The following is a 17,102-nucleotide window of genomic DNA, read 5'->3' as shown; positions in this document are numbered from 1 at the left end:
ATTATGGTTGGAATTAGAATGAAAGGAGATTTCAAATCATGTTAAAAAACTTATTTTCCATATAAGTGATATATGGAACTTGGCGTTTGCTTTAATAAAATATTACTTATTTATATGTTTTGGCTACTTAAACGTTTTAAAATACAACAAAAGGACCACATAAAAAATTCTTCTTCTAAATTTCAAAAGAAAATTCCCCTGCCATACGTATTCTGTTGTAAATTTTAAGCCCTGGGGCATAATCTTTTTGAAATTGCACTTTGTTTTAAGTACTAGTCAATTTACTAAATCTAATTCAGTATCATGTTTCTGTATCACATTCTAGTGCAGTCTCCACGCTTTAACGCCGGTTCAGAACCATCTTTTTGTAAACCATTTCAGTACAGTCTCTATGTCACAACATCAATTTATTCTACTTCTCTGTTGTGAATCAGTGGCACCAATTACAAGGGAACGGGGGGGGGGCAGTAGCCCCTTCAGATTTTGAAACTTTCTTGCAATATCAGGTAAAAAAAGGGGAAAGAGGTGAAAATAATCGTTTTTAAAATCTCCATTTAAAAATATAATAACCTACCCTCCCCCCCCCTTTATTTTCGTAAATTGGCACCACTGGTTTGTATGTGACAAAGTCTTTAGACAGCAAAGAGCACAAGCAATTAACACATAAGCTTTTAGGGAAATCTACCAGTATGCAGGAAACTTACTAGTAAACTTTAGGGAGAGTCACCACTGACCCTATTAACTTCATTTATCATTTTTAAAACACAATTTTATTGCTTCAGATTTGTTTTATTATCCTTCTTGCTTTGTACGAACTCGAAACTACAAGACTCTAAGCTCGTTTATAACTTAATTTCAGTAATTACTTTTTGACAGTTGCAACACTAAATTATTAATATTTCTCAAAAGCTTTGACTGGGCTAGCGAAAAAAATATTTTTTTTTCTCTAAGCATCATAAGCTCTTGATTAAAATTTTTGAAAAAATAATTGGCTAGAGTTCACTGAGTATCGAAACATTTCTTTTTTTGTTTTGCCTTATGGTTTGATCAATTTTTGTGATTGACTTGACTTTTACCTCACTGAGAAAGTAAAAAAAAATCCCAGTAAATTTAAGGACCATGACAAAAATATTAGTTTGTTAGATCACAAAAGGTACAAGGAGGTTACGAAGAAGCGCATGTAACACAGACAAACGGACAACGAGCCTTTTTTTGACACAGCCAATACATGTGCCATGCTATTTATACACATTCATCACCTTTCTTTTTGAAGTCACTGGTGAAGTTTATTAGGCGATATCTCGTGTCCTCTATGTGAGGAGAGTCCATTATTCTGGATGGCTTGTGTTTGGTCACGTGATACACGTCCACGTGGGTTCCTACTGGCTGGGCAGCTTGGCAAAGAAGAGATACACTATTAGATTCGTCATTCTTAATTGTGATGGTAAGATCACGTTTTGCCTTACCCATTTTTTCCATAGGAGCAAAGTCAGTTTGAGAAACAAAATTGAATGAAATAATAGATCCTGAAATAGACAAACATAAAATATGCAATCAGGGTGAAAATTAGAATGGGCTGCGACCCAAAATTTCTCTAAGCCTGAAACCTGAAATATGGAAACGCACTTTTGTATTGTTGCAAGCCAAGAACTAATAACCTTAGTTTAAGCTTCATAAATCCGGTTATTACTTCCTAGAGAACTGATAACTTCAAGCTATGGTTCAATTTTCTTAAGGTAGACTGTAGACCTAACGTCTAGCCTGACATTTTCACTTCAGAATTGTCCGTTGTTTAATTACGTAGCATCCATTTTAAAGCCCAGAAGAGCCCTTCAATTACTTTGGGCTCATTTTGTAGAAGTCCTACCAGATAAAGCGAATTCAAACCCTATAATAACATCCAAAAATTTATTTAATTTTCTTCAGTAAGAAACATCCTAAAGCACTTTATGTTCATCCTGTAATAGAATCACATTATTTCGCGCTTTCAGTAAAGAAGTCATTTAGTACTATTCTAAAACTACAGCGAAACATCATAAGTCAGTTTATTTAAGTTGTGATTATAGGTTTATTTTGCATCTGCTGAGATGCACTAGCTTTCTTCGTTTTATGTTTCAATTCTCCTAACCAGAAAAACTTCTTTTTTTATTTATTCACGCATATCCTAAGAACTCTTGTCCATACAGTTCTTAAGATGATGATATATATTTCCACATATAGCGTTAAGCGGTAGTTAAGGATCTTCAGAGAAACATTCAACCCCCTTCAATCCATCCTTTTGTTAGTGCACATGGGCTAAAATGCAAACATATGAGGATTTTAGAGCAGGGTAGGAAATGTGTAGCCTATTTGATTGAATCCTATATTAAAAATCACGCTAACATAATCCAGACTGTTTCAATAGCTTCAAATTTCAAAACTTCATTACAAATATCTTTAGAAACCATTGTAGGCTGTGTACTTGTCCTATATCTTTTTATATTTCTTTTGATCTAAAGGTTTTTTTTTCATTAATTAACCAAATATAAATATGAAATTTGGTAAAAATATTACAATTAGTCACTAAAGCAGAAATTTAATTAGAGGGAGAGGACTTCGATTCTGTCCAGCCCAAACAATTTTCAGATTTGAAAATTGGAATTACTTTTTTGTATTTACCATACAATTTCATTCATTTATTGAATTATTAGGGTGCCTCTTCCAAAATAAAAAAATACATATTGACACAATACACATTGTACACATTGATAAATACGTATACATTGATTATAATTTCTAGGTGCCTCTAACTGCCTGGCCAATTTTCGTGCACGTGCCAGTATCCATACGTCTCTTAATGCATTAATTAACCAGCTATTTCTAAGATCCTACGTTCCAGAGGAATGTATAGATAAATTCATCTTATCGGATGATGAAGAAATCGATTCATGGTAGTTTTAGATAGAAGCCAATACATATGCAGCAAGAGATGCTTTTTATGAATTCTATTTATTTTTTTTATTAATTTAGTTTCATAATATAAGATAGATAAAACTGTCCAGGCTGCTTACCTATGCATGGATTGTGATTTATAGCTGAAAAGTGTCTCTCACACTTCTTTTTAACTTCGTCAGCTGGACAGATGCATCCAAAGACAGGCGAAAGACGAATTTTGGTCCAAGCAGCATAGCAGGCATCCCTGTAATACAAAATCATAAAAATAGTAGCTCTTCCCAAGAATGAAAAGTGGTACAGTCAGGATTTTACTGAAAGACATCGTACTATCACCAAATAGATAAAGAGAGATTACTGCCCTATGCTTGCTTGTTAAAGGTGTGCTTAAACTTTATTGGCCTATTTTTGTGACGGGATTTCGTGAGCCAATCACGTCATTCTTTTTTTGTGGAGAGACGAATAGGCAAATTTTGCTTATTTGTTTAATTTGACGGAACTTAATTGTCTTCTATTCCAAATCAAGCTTTGATTTTGCTTAAATTAGACTCGTTATCAGAGTTGAATGCATACTATTGAAAACCTCATTGGCTCCTTTGTGTGCAATTTTAAATCAGTAAAATGGAGGGAACATCTTTGCGCCACATTTTATACAATTAAGCTCTCTGTTCCTCTGTTGTACCACCCAATTTATCACACCAGATACAAAACCACATCAAGTAACATAATACATTTAAAATACTCAAACTTTAGTATCCTCAGAAGACAGCTGATAACCTTGTCAGAGATACCTGTAAGTGGATATCGTATATTTTACGAGTGGTTGACAATAAGTAGTTTTTAAAACACGCCACATTTTATACAACTAAGCTCTCTGTTCCTCTGTTGTACCACCCAATTTATCACACCAGATACAAAACCAAATCAAGTAACATAATACATTTAAAATACTCAAACTTTAGTATCCTCAGAAGACAGCTGATAACCTTGTCAGAGATACCTGTAAGTGGATATCGTATATTTTACGAGTGGTTGACAATAAGTAGTTTTTAAAACACTAGGATGCATTTTGGATATATTTCTACAAGCAAGCCAATTGCACAGTAATGAATAAGTTTAGTATACTGCTAAGTCATTATATACACATTGGGGTAACTTTTTTATGTTTCTCAGTCCTAGTGAATAACATATATTTGGAAGGTGCCCATGAACTAAAATGAATGGAGCTTAAAAAGCACTCCCCAAATATTCTACGGCCATTGGTTCGATTTGAGGAACACATATGATCCAAGTTCTAGAAAGATATTGGAAAGCGAAATCTATAGAGTCATTCAATCATGCAGAGGTGCAACCACTCTTAATGCTTAGTTCAAAACTATACAATAGCTCGCTTAAAGCTTAAGCGACAAGAGCCAGTAGTAACCAAAACACTATAAAATGGTTTTGATATTAATATACAGAACAATCGAATCTGCTTTTTATGGTGATTCCAACTTGTGATGCACCTGACCCTTGCTAACAGACAAATCTCCCACTTTTCCTACATATAATGGGATATTAAACACGCCGTAAATTCTCTTATACAAAGCACTTTTAATTACACTTTCAATGTATTGTGCACTTTTCAAGCTTAGATCTGATCTAGCAAATATGTTGGCTTAGCATTAATATGCTGTACGAGTCATCACACAAGCTAAGGCGTCAAGCTGCATACAGAGGAGGTAGCCGCACCAGTGAACAATACACAAAGAAAGAAGTTTACGAAGTACTTGACAATAGGGTCTGATTACTAACAAAGTCTGCCTAATGAAGACCCTTGATTCTTCAAAGAGGTTTAGTCTGAGCAACAGCGATGGTATAGAGGATATATTTTCCAGTTGCCTATGTCTCTGCTCTGCAAGCTTGCTTGACACGTGGGTGAGAATGAGGGGCTGCATTTTCCATTGACTTGCCCACAGCACTCTGAACCATCATATAGATTTTAAAGCCGACTTGCTGAGGTCTTCTGTTTGTACACAAAAAGGCAGAGAATTTGTCCAGCAGTTTCATGGCAAAATTTTGCCGGGGACGGAGAGCAGCATAATCACATAATGGCTAGGGCAGGTTCGGTGATTGCTCTTCCGTTGCCAGAGTGGCAAAATGATGCCAGCAAGCCATTCGGTGTAAATACCACCGTTTATGTAACAGATGAAATGAACTTGAGCCAAAGTATTATTGTTGCACCTCGCAGTTGAGAAGTTCTGCAGAAATACCATAGAAGCCAGGGGCTTGAATATTATGTAGATGTTTTACAGCCTTTGGGACCTTAGAGACTGTAAACTGCTATAACACAAGGCTGGAAGTCAACTCGGGTGTGCGGGTGTGGCCATGGTTACTTGAATAGTGTCTTTGTTCTTATACACGACTACCTTGTTGTTGATAAGCTTTGAAAAGTGGCAAATCGAGGCAGAGAGTTGACCCGTATCATCATTCACGTACTACTATCCGCAGATAGATCCCTGCTCATGGTGGAAGGCTTCAGTTCCGTCGGTTCGTGGAGGTTTTTATGTTTTGAGTCGGGGTCTCCCTTCTTAGCCACGTCTTTAATATTGATTGTTTGTCTATTAATAAAGTTCTTTCTATGTCTGTGCAATAGACTATTGCAGACTCTATGGAGACGTCTGTGTTCTGCCATATTCTCTGCTAAGTGGGCTTTCCAACACAGGCCAACCTTGGAAAGGGTATCCTGAGACAATCAGGTTTTTTTATTGTGTTTGGCTCGGCCAACGACACTACCAGTAGAAATAAGTATACTTTCTTGGAAGGAATTTCAGGCAATATTGGAGTCATATAAGTCTTTGAGGCAGATCCTGGTTTGAGATATAGAAACTGGTTTGAAATATAGCGAGCGTACTTCTGCTGCTTGTTGCCAGCAGCCAGGTTATCCTGTTGTTTCCAGGGTACTCAGATCGAACTTTGAGGGTGGAGGGTATTTTTTTTTGCCACTTTCTTTCGGAAGTAGTCTAAGCGTGACGGTCACTATCCTATGGTTTGTCTTTCTAATCTTGTCAGGCTTATAAGTATGGCAATTATTTACTGATGAGCGACAGCGTCGAACTCGTAATATAATCGATCATTTTCTTTTTCTGGCCTTTGTTGCTATACCTGGTTTGTTTATATATTTCTCGTCTCTGAAAGAGCGTATTTTAAAGATCAAATTTATTAGCGTACTCGTCCAAAAGGTGGATGTGGACCTTGACCATTGTCAGGTAATTTCCTGGCGCGGAAGCAAGAAGAGAAGCAAGTGTTGCTAGGAAACAGCTTATTGTTTTTTAAATGAACAAGTTGATTTTTATGGGTATATATATATATATGTATATATATATATATATATATATATATATATATATATATATATATATATATATATATATATATATATATATATAATATATATATATATACATAAATATATATATATATATATATATATATACATAAATATATATATATATATATATATATATATATATATATATATATATATATATATATATATATATATATATATATATATATATATATATATAATTTATGTGACATAAGTCTATAAGGAAGGAGTCGCTCAAGCTCACAGCAACCAGAATTTTCAAAAATATGCGCTAGGTGAATCAAATTGGTATCTACAAAAATGTATAAGTTATTAACTTTAACGATAAGCAAAAGAAGCTATGAGCCTGAGAAAATTGGCCACATATCTAAAAAAAGGGTGAATACTTTTTCTTGTTTTAAGTTCCAACTTTGCTCTTTAATTCTGGAAGAAAAACCTAGAGTTTCTTTTTAATAGTTTTTTGCTTCTTTGTTTAAAAAGATGCAATAAAGCTTAAATGAATATTTAGGCAATGAAAGAAAACAAATCAATATGATTTTTGTTAAAATACAACAATAATCCGGTCTAACTTCCTACCCACAAAATATGTGCAACTTTATTACAGAGCTAAAGAGGCCCTTGGGTATTTTATCCTTGGTCCTTTGAAAATTTGGGCATACGAAATTCAATTATTTTTATTGAAAAATAAAAATGAATAAATAACGTTTGCTTTATCAGGCAATTTTTCTTATAAAGTATATTCTGCTTTTCGATTACCAATAGGCCCGAAAAGGGTGGGGAAGCTATAAGAGAGGGGTATTAAACCTCCTGTTTATGAAATTTGAGCTTGGAGACTCAAGATGGAATTATTAAAATGAAGTTATATAAGGCATGTTGAAAGAGGTAGTAGCTTTCGTATGAGGCACTAAAATTGTTCTACAGTAATATGGTATCCTGATAACCGTCGAAAAAAATAGAAATAAATGATAAGATTCATGCGAACCATCCAAAAAGGTGTTTTTCCTCTTTGTTCAGGATGGGGGGCCCTAAAACATCTGGCTTAGGTTTTAGGAAAAGTTTAGTCGGGCACCTTAGAATTTAAATTGCATTTTTGATCCTCTTTGGGCAAAAATTGATGTTTGGTGACACATAATAGTAGAAAACGTCATTTTGCTGTAATGTGACACCTTTTGTTGCTTAAAAGTGCACTAAATATGAAAATTTCTTTTTAATAGAGCCCTCTACCAACATTTAAAGGCCACTGGTTTGATACGTCCGTCTTTTGGGTAAAAAGGAAGAAAAACATGACTGTGGTTCCCATACAAAAAAGTGATTTTCCTTGTTCTTCCAGGTAAGGGAGGGAATGTAACTGACTTATACCAGGTTTTCAACCCTATAATTCTAATAGTGTACAATATAAGGTCATTTAAGAGGAGTTTCAGGTTCTTTTTTGAAATTACCATTATTTTTTGGGCAATAAACTATTACGATTAACATTATTAACTGAATCAGCTAATAAATGGTAATATTTTCTCACTACGTATTTTTTTCAGAGTATATTTTTAAACTTCTGACTACTATAGGCCATGGTTCACTCTTTTCAAATCTGTAGCAGTCACTACAGCTACGTGGTGTAAATTCCAGCGAGACCAGATCACGTTCAGGGGAAAATATCCCCTTTCTTTCATTAATAATACGAAGTTACCATTCCTACTAACTTTTAATGAGCATAATATAATTTGGGGCACAATAAGCATAATTTAATTTTTTAAAAAAATGTGAACTATTTGAAACTAGTATTAAATATATAAATAAATATATAAATATATATATATATATATATATATATATATATATATATATATATATATATATATATATATATATAAATATATATATATATATATGTATATATATATATATATATATATATATATATATATATATATATATATATATATATATATATATATATATATATATATATATATATATATATATATATATATATATATATATATATATATATATATTTTTCCTTCTGACTGCTATAGGCCATGGTTCACTCTTTTCAAATCTGTAGCAGTCACTACAGCTACGTGGTATAAATTCCAGCGAGACCAGATCACATTCAGGGGAAAATATCCCCTTTCTTTCATTAATAATACGAAGTTACCATTCCTACTAACTTTTAATGAGCATAATATAATTTGGGGCACAATAAGCATAATTTAATTTAAAAAAAATGTGAACTATTTGAAACTAGTATTAAATATATAAATAAATATATAAATATATATATATATATACATATATATATATATATATATATAAATATATATATATATATGTATATATATATATATATATATATATATATATATATATGTATATATATATATATATATATATATATATATATATATATATATATATTTTTCCTTCTGACTGCTATAGGCCATGGTTCACTCTTTTCAAATCTGTAGCAGTCACTACAGCTACGAGGTGTAAATTCCAGCGAGACCAGATCACGTTCAGGGAAAAATATCCCCTTTCTTTCATTAATTATACGAAGTTACCATTCCTACTAACTTTTAATGAGCATAATATAATTTGGGGCACAATAAGCATAATTTAATTTTAAAAAAATGTGAACTATTTGAAACTAGTATTAAATATATAAATAAATATTTAAATATATATATATACATATATATATATATATAAATATATATATATATATATATATATATGTATATATATATATATATATATATATATATATATATATATATATATATATATATATATATATATATATATATATATATATATATATATATATTCCTTCTGACTGCTATAGGCCATGGTTCACTCTTTTCAAATCTGTAGCAGTCACTACAGCTACGATGTGTAAATTCCAGCGAGACCAGATCACGTTCAGGGGAAAATATCCCCTTTCTTTCATTAATAATACGAAGTTACCATTCCTACTAACTTTTAATGAGCATAATATAATTTGGGGCACAATAAGCATAATTTAATTTAAAAAAAATGTGAACTATTTGAAACTAGTATTCAAATAGTTTACTTGGGGCACAATAAGCATAATTTTGACCTATTGACCTTGGCATGTTTTTTGGACTTTGATTGTTGGATTTTGATTTGGATGTTGGTTTGTTTTGGATTTATTTTTAATAACTTTTTATGCAACAAAACACAAATATTAGCCTCGGAACCCGGAACGATTTTTTGAAAGTTAGTAAGTGTAAGAGTCGTTGTTTTCTTTGCCAAGATCATTTTGTCCCACGGACTTCTGTTAAGAGTACATTGTATAATAAAAATTTTGCATGCAATTTACGTGGTAATGTTAATTGTAGAACAACCAATGTAATTTACCTATTAGAATGTAATAAATGCTGCCTACAATATGTGGGGGAAACAACTAATAATATATATAAGAGATTTTCTGGACATAAGACAACAGTTAATAATGAAAAAACTAATAACTATCTAGTTCAACATTGTAATAATGGTAAATGTTCCATATCAGATATAACTGTCACAATTTTAGAAAATTTAGAATTAGAAAATTTAAATAAAGAAGAAAAGAATAATAGACTACGTAAACAGGAGGATTTCTGGATCCATACTCTTGGTACAGCTTATCCTTTTGGGCTAAATGATCGTGTAGCAAAATATGGTGACATGTCTCATGTTGTTGTTAAATGTATTGATGGTTTTATGGACCATCCTTCTTTTACTTGTCCTACTAAATGTAAAAAACGATCGAGAAGACATAGGAAAAATAATAGAATAAATGAATTAGATGTACATATGCTTTCTATAGATCTATGCCAGCTACTTGAATCTAGGGTTATGATTTCTGTAATAAAATGTCTAAATAATTTATCCAAGAGGAATCTAATCAAACTTTTCTGGATTGTTAAGAATAACACAGCTCTTGATTATAATTTTAAAGTAATATGTGATACAATTTGCATTCTAACTAAAACGAAATTTATTTCAAAAAAAAAAGTTCGATAAGATTAGTAATAAGGATAACAGATTATATTTACCTATTAATTTTACTTGTAAGCAGATTGAAGATATTAATTTACCAGAAATTTTAAATCAGCGGCATGTGAAACAGGCCCTTCCTAGTAATTTGAATTATAATGATAGTCCAGTTTTAACTAATAAATTTTCAAAAACTATTGGGCAAATTATTTTTAATTATAATTTAATACTAAAAAGATTAGATAGTGATATAAATTGGAAACCGGTTTGTAATTGTATGCAACTTGGCCCATTTGTAAATCCTACAAACATGTTATAACAGGGGACTTGTCAATAATAAAGCAAAATGATCTTCAAATTATAATGAATAAAGGGGCTAATTTCCGTCTTTCTCATCATCTGAAACCATCGCGTGTTCTTGATGGCTTGGAAAATGATTTTGATTTATTTATTGATAAGTGGTGTAAGAAAGAGAATAAAAATAAAGAGAGTTTTCAAAGTTGGAAGAATTTAATTATTAGTAGAATAAGAAATAAAATATATTCTAACTTAAAAAATAGTAACACTAAATCATTATTTTATAATGCGAAGATTAAACAAGCAATTGCTAATCTAAAGAATGAATTTGTAATTGTGCCAGTGGATAAAGCTAATAATAATTTTGCCATAATTTGTCAGAAGCTGTATTGTGATATCTTAAAAAGGGAGTTATGCACAACTAATGTTTACGAAAAGGTAAATATAGAGGATGAGAATTTTATTGAAAAGACTGAAGAAATATTTTTTTAAAATTTTAATATTAAAATAAATGACAATGATAAAAAGTTCCCTTTTCCTATATTGGACTGTAAAATTTCATAAGAATCCCCTTAAACCACGGTTTATTGCTGGAGCAGCTAAATGTCCAACCCGCATTGCTGCTACTGACCTCTCTTTAATTTTAAAGGAAATTGTAAATAAACTTAAAACCTATTGTTCTGGTATTAAAAAATTTTCGAATTTTAATCCATATTGGAGTGTTAATAATTCACTGCAGGTGATAGATTCTTTAACAATGGTTTCAGCTAAAAGAATTGAGTCTTTCGATTTTGCGACAATGTATACTAATTTATCACTTAATGTAATGTTTGATAATTTCAAAACTGTTATCAAGAAATCGTTCCTCTTATCTAGTAAAAGGTTCTTAAAAATAGACACTTATAATAAAAAGCTATATGGACAAATTGCTTTAATACTACAGTTAACCTGAGATGTTACAGCTTGGATATGATTTTTGAATTATTAGAATTTGTTTTATACAATACTTATATAAGATTTGGTGGTGATTTGTACAAGCAAATTGTGGGAATTCCCATGGGGGGGAATGCCAGCCCATTTATAGCTGACTTGTTTTTAAGTCAACTAGAATATAAATATATGATGGATAAGAATAATCCAATTAATTTAAAACATGTTTTGTCAAATAATAAAAGATATTTAGATGATATTTTGGTCTTAAATTGTAAGTATTTCATTGATATTTCTAAAAATATATATCCATCAGAGCTTATTCTTGAACCTAGTCATGGCGCTGGTCATGAAGATCATTTCTTAGATTTAAATATTAATATTTGTGAAAATAATAAATTAAGTTTTAAAATGTATAATAAAACGGATGATTTTGTTTTTGAAGTGATTAGCTTCCCATTCCCTGAAAGTAATATACACTCAAATATCACATATTCAGCGTTTTTCTCACAGTTACTTCGTTATGCAAGGATTTGTAGTAATTATATTGATTTTAAAAATAGATGTAAAATCTTAAGCCAAAAATTGATATCAAGAGGTTTTTCTGCAAATAAATTAACTTGGCAATTTAAAAAATTTAGTTTTCATTATAACGAACTTTTAAATAAATATCAAAAGAATTATCTAGAAATACTTAAAGAAATTTTCAACTAACTTCGGAGGTTCGAGAATTGTTGTTGCAGCGCCATTTATTTTGAATTGTGTTTCTAATTGAGCGGATCTTTTTAAAAATTAGCCACATGGTAAAGATGAATTCTATAATTGTTTAGTTCATTCAGGTTTTTTGCAATGTGTTAATATTTGTGATTTGGCAAAATTTATTATATTCAGTTTACCTATTGTTGCTAAAAAGAGGGATATATTAACAGTATAAGCTTGTTTTGGAGTTACTTGTTTGTTTTACATTTGCTGTTTTTTTTCTTTCATAGGCATGTATTTTGGGGGTGATACCTGACACGGGGATGCCATGGATATTCTGTGGTAGCCACAACACTTGGCTGGGTAGAGAATTTAAAGTGGCGAAACCCTATATAGGCCAGTGTATTCTCCTGATGAGCCCTTGTGTTGGGTTGTTGCCTCTGAATTATTTGTCTTTATTATTTTTTCTATTGTTTGGTAAATGACGACTTATACTTATTGACGACATGACTGCCTGTCCATGGATTATTCTTTATGGTTGATTGTGTATGGCTATGCTGTTTGACCTATGTGATTGTATGTATGAGTAGGGTTAAGGCCTCATTCAAGTGCTGGTCTATATTAATCACTAATTTAGGAAAACAGTCTTCCTTTTCTCCGTCTGTCTCTCTTTTTCTTTTGTGCTGTTGCATTGGTGATTTCTCTTTTCATGATATATATATATATATATATATATATATATATATATATATATATATATATATATATATATATATATATATATATATATATATATATATATATTTATATATATATATATATATTACGTGTTTGTGCTGTTGCATTGGTGATTTCTTTCTTCATTATAAAGTAAACAAATCAGTTAATGAGATTTTACTGATTTCGTCTGACAAATTTTTGACTTATCAAACACTTTATATTGCTGTCGGCAAGCTAACAAACCGTAAATATATACAAATTTATATATAGATATATATATATATATATATATATATATATATATATATATATATATATATATAACTATACAGATATATATATATATATATATATATATATATATATATATATATATATATATATATATATATATTATATATATATATATATATATATATATATATATATATATTTGTAAATCTTGTAATTGTAAATCTTGTTATAAATTGGTACTTACGTGTTATAGCGACCACACTTTGTTATTGATCTGTAATGAAACCGGTTTTATGTGTCTACTCGGAGACAATTTGTGTAGCCTGAGTGAGATAAATTGTATCTATGCGGGTATATTTTGATAAAAAAGTTTAATGTATAGAGGGGGTTAGGGTAGGTATTTACCATAATACGTTTTGGGCGGCCTGCTTTCCATAATTCTCTGTTGTAGTCTTAATTAAATATTGTATTTACGTCATATTTCATTATTATTAACCTAACTTCATTTATTTGGTATGGTCACTGTAAAACGTAAGTGCCAATCAATATAACCTACAGTTTGGCTGTCTTCTACCACAGCTTAGCATCCACACGAAAGATGATTTTAAGATGTGGATGTATCTCCTTTAAGCTTATCGCAGAGTCTAATGGTGCAGCCAATTTTTTATCTGCTATACTGTCTAAGATATGGTATCGGCAGAGGGCAAAGACAGGTCTTATCCAGCACAGATACATTAAGTTATACTGTATTTAGCAGAACGTAGGTGGCATTGCGGGAAGCAAATAGAATTTGTAAAACCTATTCAAAAAATTCTGAGTCTTCACATATTTCAATCCATTTCGAAAAATAAATGATCACTACTTTACAATTAAAATGAGTTGGGTTTTGGTAGAGGACAGGCAAGTTTATGATTGCATATTTTTTCCAGACAATACCAACATGTAGAAAAGAATTTTTATTCAGGCTGACGTACTTGTGTAATATACATAATATACAAGCATAAATAGGGAATAATTTGAGAAAGGCGAAAACGCTCGTAAAAACACCTTTGTGTTTTCAAGCGCAGATGACACACATCTCTAGAGGGTTAAATGGGGTGGTAGCTCAACTTTTATTTGTAATAGTTTCTGGCCGCTGATTTTTATTTCTCTTCGATTATTCATTTATAATTGTTCTTGTTCGCTGCAAGCTTAGTTAATATATGACTTAATTCTGCCATTTTTTCAACATTAAACAACCTGCCCTATACTTTTTTTTTGGAAGACCTTTTTCTTGGAAAGTATTTTAAATTGAATTTTAACATGTTTCGGAACTTTCATTTATGAAAGTGTGAAAGTAACTAAATACCAGCAGGAGTAAATAGTCAAATTAAGAAACAGATAACCAAAGGAAAAGCTTTCTGAATCTTTCCACTTTCTATCTCTTTAAGAACCACAACATTAAGCTCCAATAATTAGGAGAAAATATCACATATCACTCGGTTATCACCATCATAACAGCCATATTTTAAACAATGGAAGACAAAGAAGCCAAATCCAGCAAAGTCTAAAGTGTATTTCAAAATCTAATTAAAAAATGTAAGCTTAGTCAAGAAATAAAAACCTCCTCTACAATGCAAATTAGCTGAAATTGCGAAATGCTCTGAAACTTCCTTAGAGCATCAACATGTTCAAGCTATAAATTAAGAGTGATGGGCAAAGCAAAACTAAAGAGAGAGAAAGAGATATATAGAGGGAAAGAGAGAATGAGAGAACGAAAGAGAAAGGGAGAGAGAGAGAGAGAGAGAGAGAGAGAGAGAGAGAGAGAGAGAGAAAGGAGAGAGAAAGGTATAGAGAGTTATAGAAAGAGAGATAGATAGAACAGGTATAGAGAGAGAAAGATTGAGGAATAGCTAGAGGGTGATTGAGAAAGAGAGGCAGAGACAGGTAGAGAAACAGAGAGAGAGGCAGATAGATAGACAAGGACAGAGATAGAGAGGGAGAGAGAGACGGAGAGAAAGAGAGGAGGGAGGGGCTGAGAGAGAGAAAGGGAGAGAAAAAAAGTGAGACTAAGGGAGAGAGATTACTCTCATTGCGCATAAACATATATAGTTCTTGGAATACAACCACCGAACAAAGATTTTTTCGTTAAAACATATCTGTGAAAGACCAAATAATAGGTGATCAACAGTATTAAAAAGGGTGTGATGAAAAAGAAGGAAAGACAAAGAGTTGTATGAAGGATCACACGAAAATGGTCCGAACACTTTATTACTTTGAATAATAACTCAATCAAGTTTCATTTTGGTCTATTTAAAAACAAGAATTTACACAAGAAATTTGTTTCAAGCTTAAACCAATCAGATGCAATCCTTCCGTATTTCCTAATTAAAGAGCCATTGGCCTTCGTGTTAATAAAGTAAGAGCCATATTTTTAAGAAAAAGCCTAAGTAAAGAGCAATTGTATTATTTTTTTATTTAATGGATACTTTAAATGGAAACCGCGACCGCAGAGATCTCTCAGGGGTCTGATTTGAATGAAAATTGAAAGTTATATTGTCTTTCAAAGAGCTAAGTGTGATTGTTTGATAGTCATCCACCCTATCCCTCGTGTTTTTACTACTAGCAAAGTATGACCCCTATCATATTGGATCATATATCGAGATAACTGTTGAAAATTCTAAAACCTACGCTTCTCGTGATGACTATAACCCCCTCTACCACTGGGTAGGGCCGTAAATTTTGTGAATTACCAACTGTTTACGCATAGGTTTTCCCTTGGGAATATGTTTGTATGCTTGGAAATATATTTGGTATGTTTGATATTGAGTGTCCGATTTGATAGAAATTTCCATGGACCGCTCCTTGAACTAAAAGAATACACATTGCTTGGGAAAAGGAGGGTTGTTGAACAGTTTTGTGGAGGAGAAAAATGTACATAACATGTTTTGTAAAATGCTCTATGTTTGTTGAGAGCCCAAACAGGATAAAACAAAATATATTGGACCAGTCAATAGAACTTGTTAAGGTTTATTCAGTATTTAAAAAAATAAGGACGTACCATTGTTTTAATTACCATAAAAATGTTACAGAAATAACTGGTGCTCCCACAAATAAAAACTCTGAACGAAAAAAGTGCCTTAAATGAAAATAAATTGAATTAAACTAAATTGAACGAAAGTGAAGATCGTCGTCAACACTTAAACGAACAGAGACCATTCTCCGTATCAGAGGAGCTACTGCCCCATCAATCCACTTAATATTTAATGGGGTTGTGGGGTTGAATGCTCTTCTAAAAGCATTTAACACAGTGCAAAAGCATAGCCAGTTGGCAATTACGAGTGTTTAATTTAGTTATGGCCTTTCAAAATATTGCCTTTCAGTATTAACAGCAAATGTAACAAAATTTACTCTTTCTGTGACTAATCACAAGACCCCTTCTATTATAAATGTGTACGTACATTTTTTACTTAATAGTTCCGTTTTAGCATGCTTTTGAAACATCACCTCCACCTACGAGGCAAAACCACCCACTGCGCTAGCCTTCCAACATCCAGTCTTAGGATAACTACCCTCCTTGTATCAAGTAAGGATACAGGTAATTCTAGTTGATAGTCTATTAAATCAAGCGTGCAGTATTTCAGTGGTATAAGATATCAATCTGTTAAGTTGTGTAGCTAGGCAACTGAAATCTGGCAGCAAATTACCTGTTTAAAATTGTACGTTGTTTCTTAGCAACGTAAAAACATTTAACTAATATACAAAAAGAGATAAATAGAAACATATAAAGGATAGTGAAACTACGTTATATTTTTCGCCATTCAAGTCCATGTGCAGAAGCGTGGAGGGGGTGGGGGGCAAACCTTTCTCCTTCTCTCAGAGAGTCTGGAATTTATCTGACTCCTTCAATAATTAAGAAACAAAAGATAAAATATCCTTCAAA

The 17,102-nt window shown here is 31.7% G+C and overlaps 1 protein-coding gene across 1 annotated transcript in view; it reads right to left on the bottom strand.

The window, feature by feature from the left end:
* LOC136037575 (uncharacterized) overlaps positions 1–17,102 on the bottom strand; it is a 258,613-nt gene that overhangs the window by 139,020 nt on the left and 102,491 nt on the right. The window contains exons 5-6 of the mRNA XM_065720296.1: positions 3,051–3,178; positions 1,260–1,526 (exon numbers count right to left, since the gene is read on the bottom strand). Of these exons, the coding sequence (XP_065576368.1) occupies positions 1,260–1,526; positions 3,051–3,178 (395 nt within the window). The remainder of the gene's footprint in view (positions 1–1,259; positions 1,527–3,050; positions 3,179–17,102) is intronic.

This window comes from Artemia franciscana, chromosome 17 (genome assembly GCF_032884065.1).
Source record: "Artemia franciscana chromosome 17, ASM3288406v1, whole genome shotgun sequence".
Lineage (NCBI taxonomy): Eukaryota > Metazoa > Arthropoda > Branchiopoda > Anostraca > Artemiidae > Artemia > Artemia franciscana.
The sequence above is the reverse complement of the archived record's forward strand: the minus strand, read 5'-3'. Positions and strand labels throughout refer to the sequence as shown.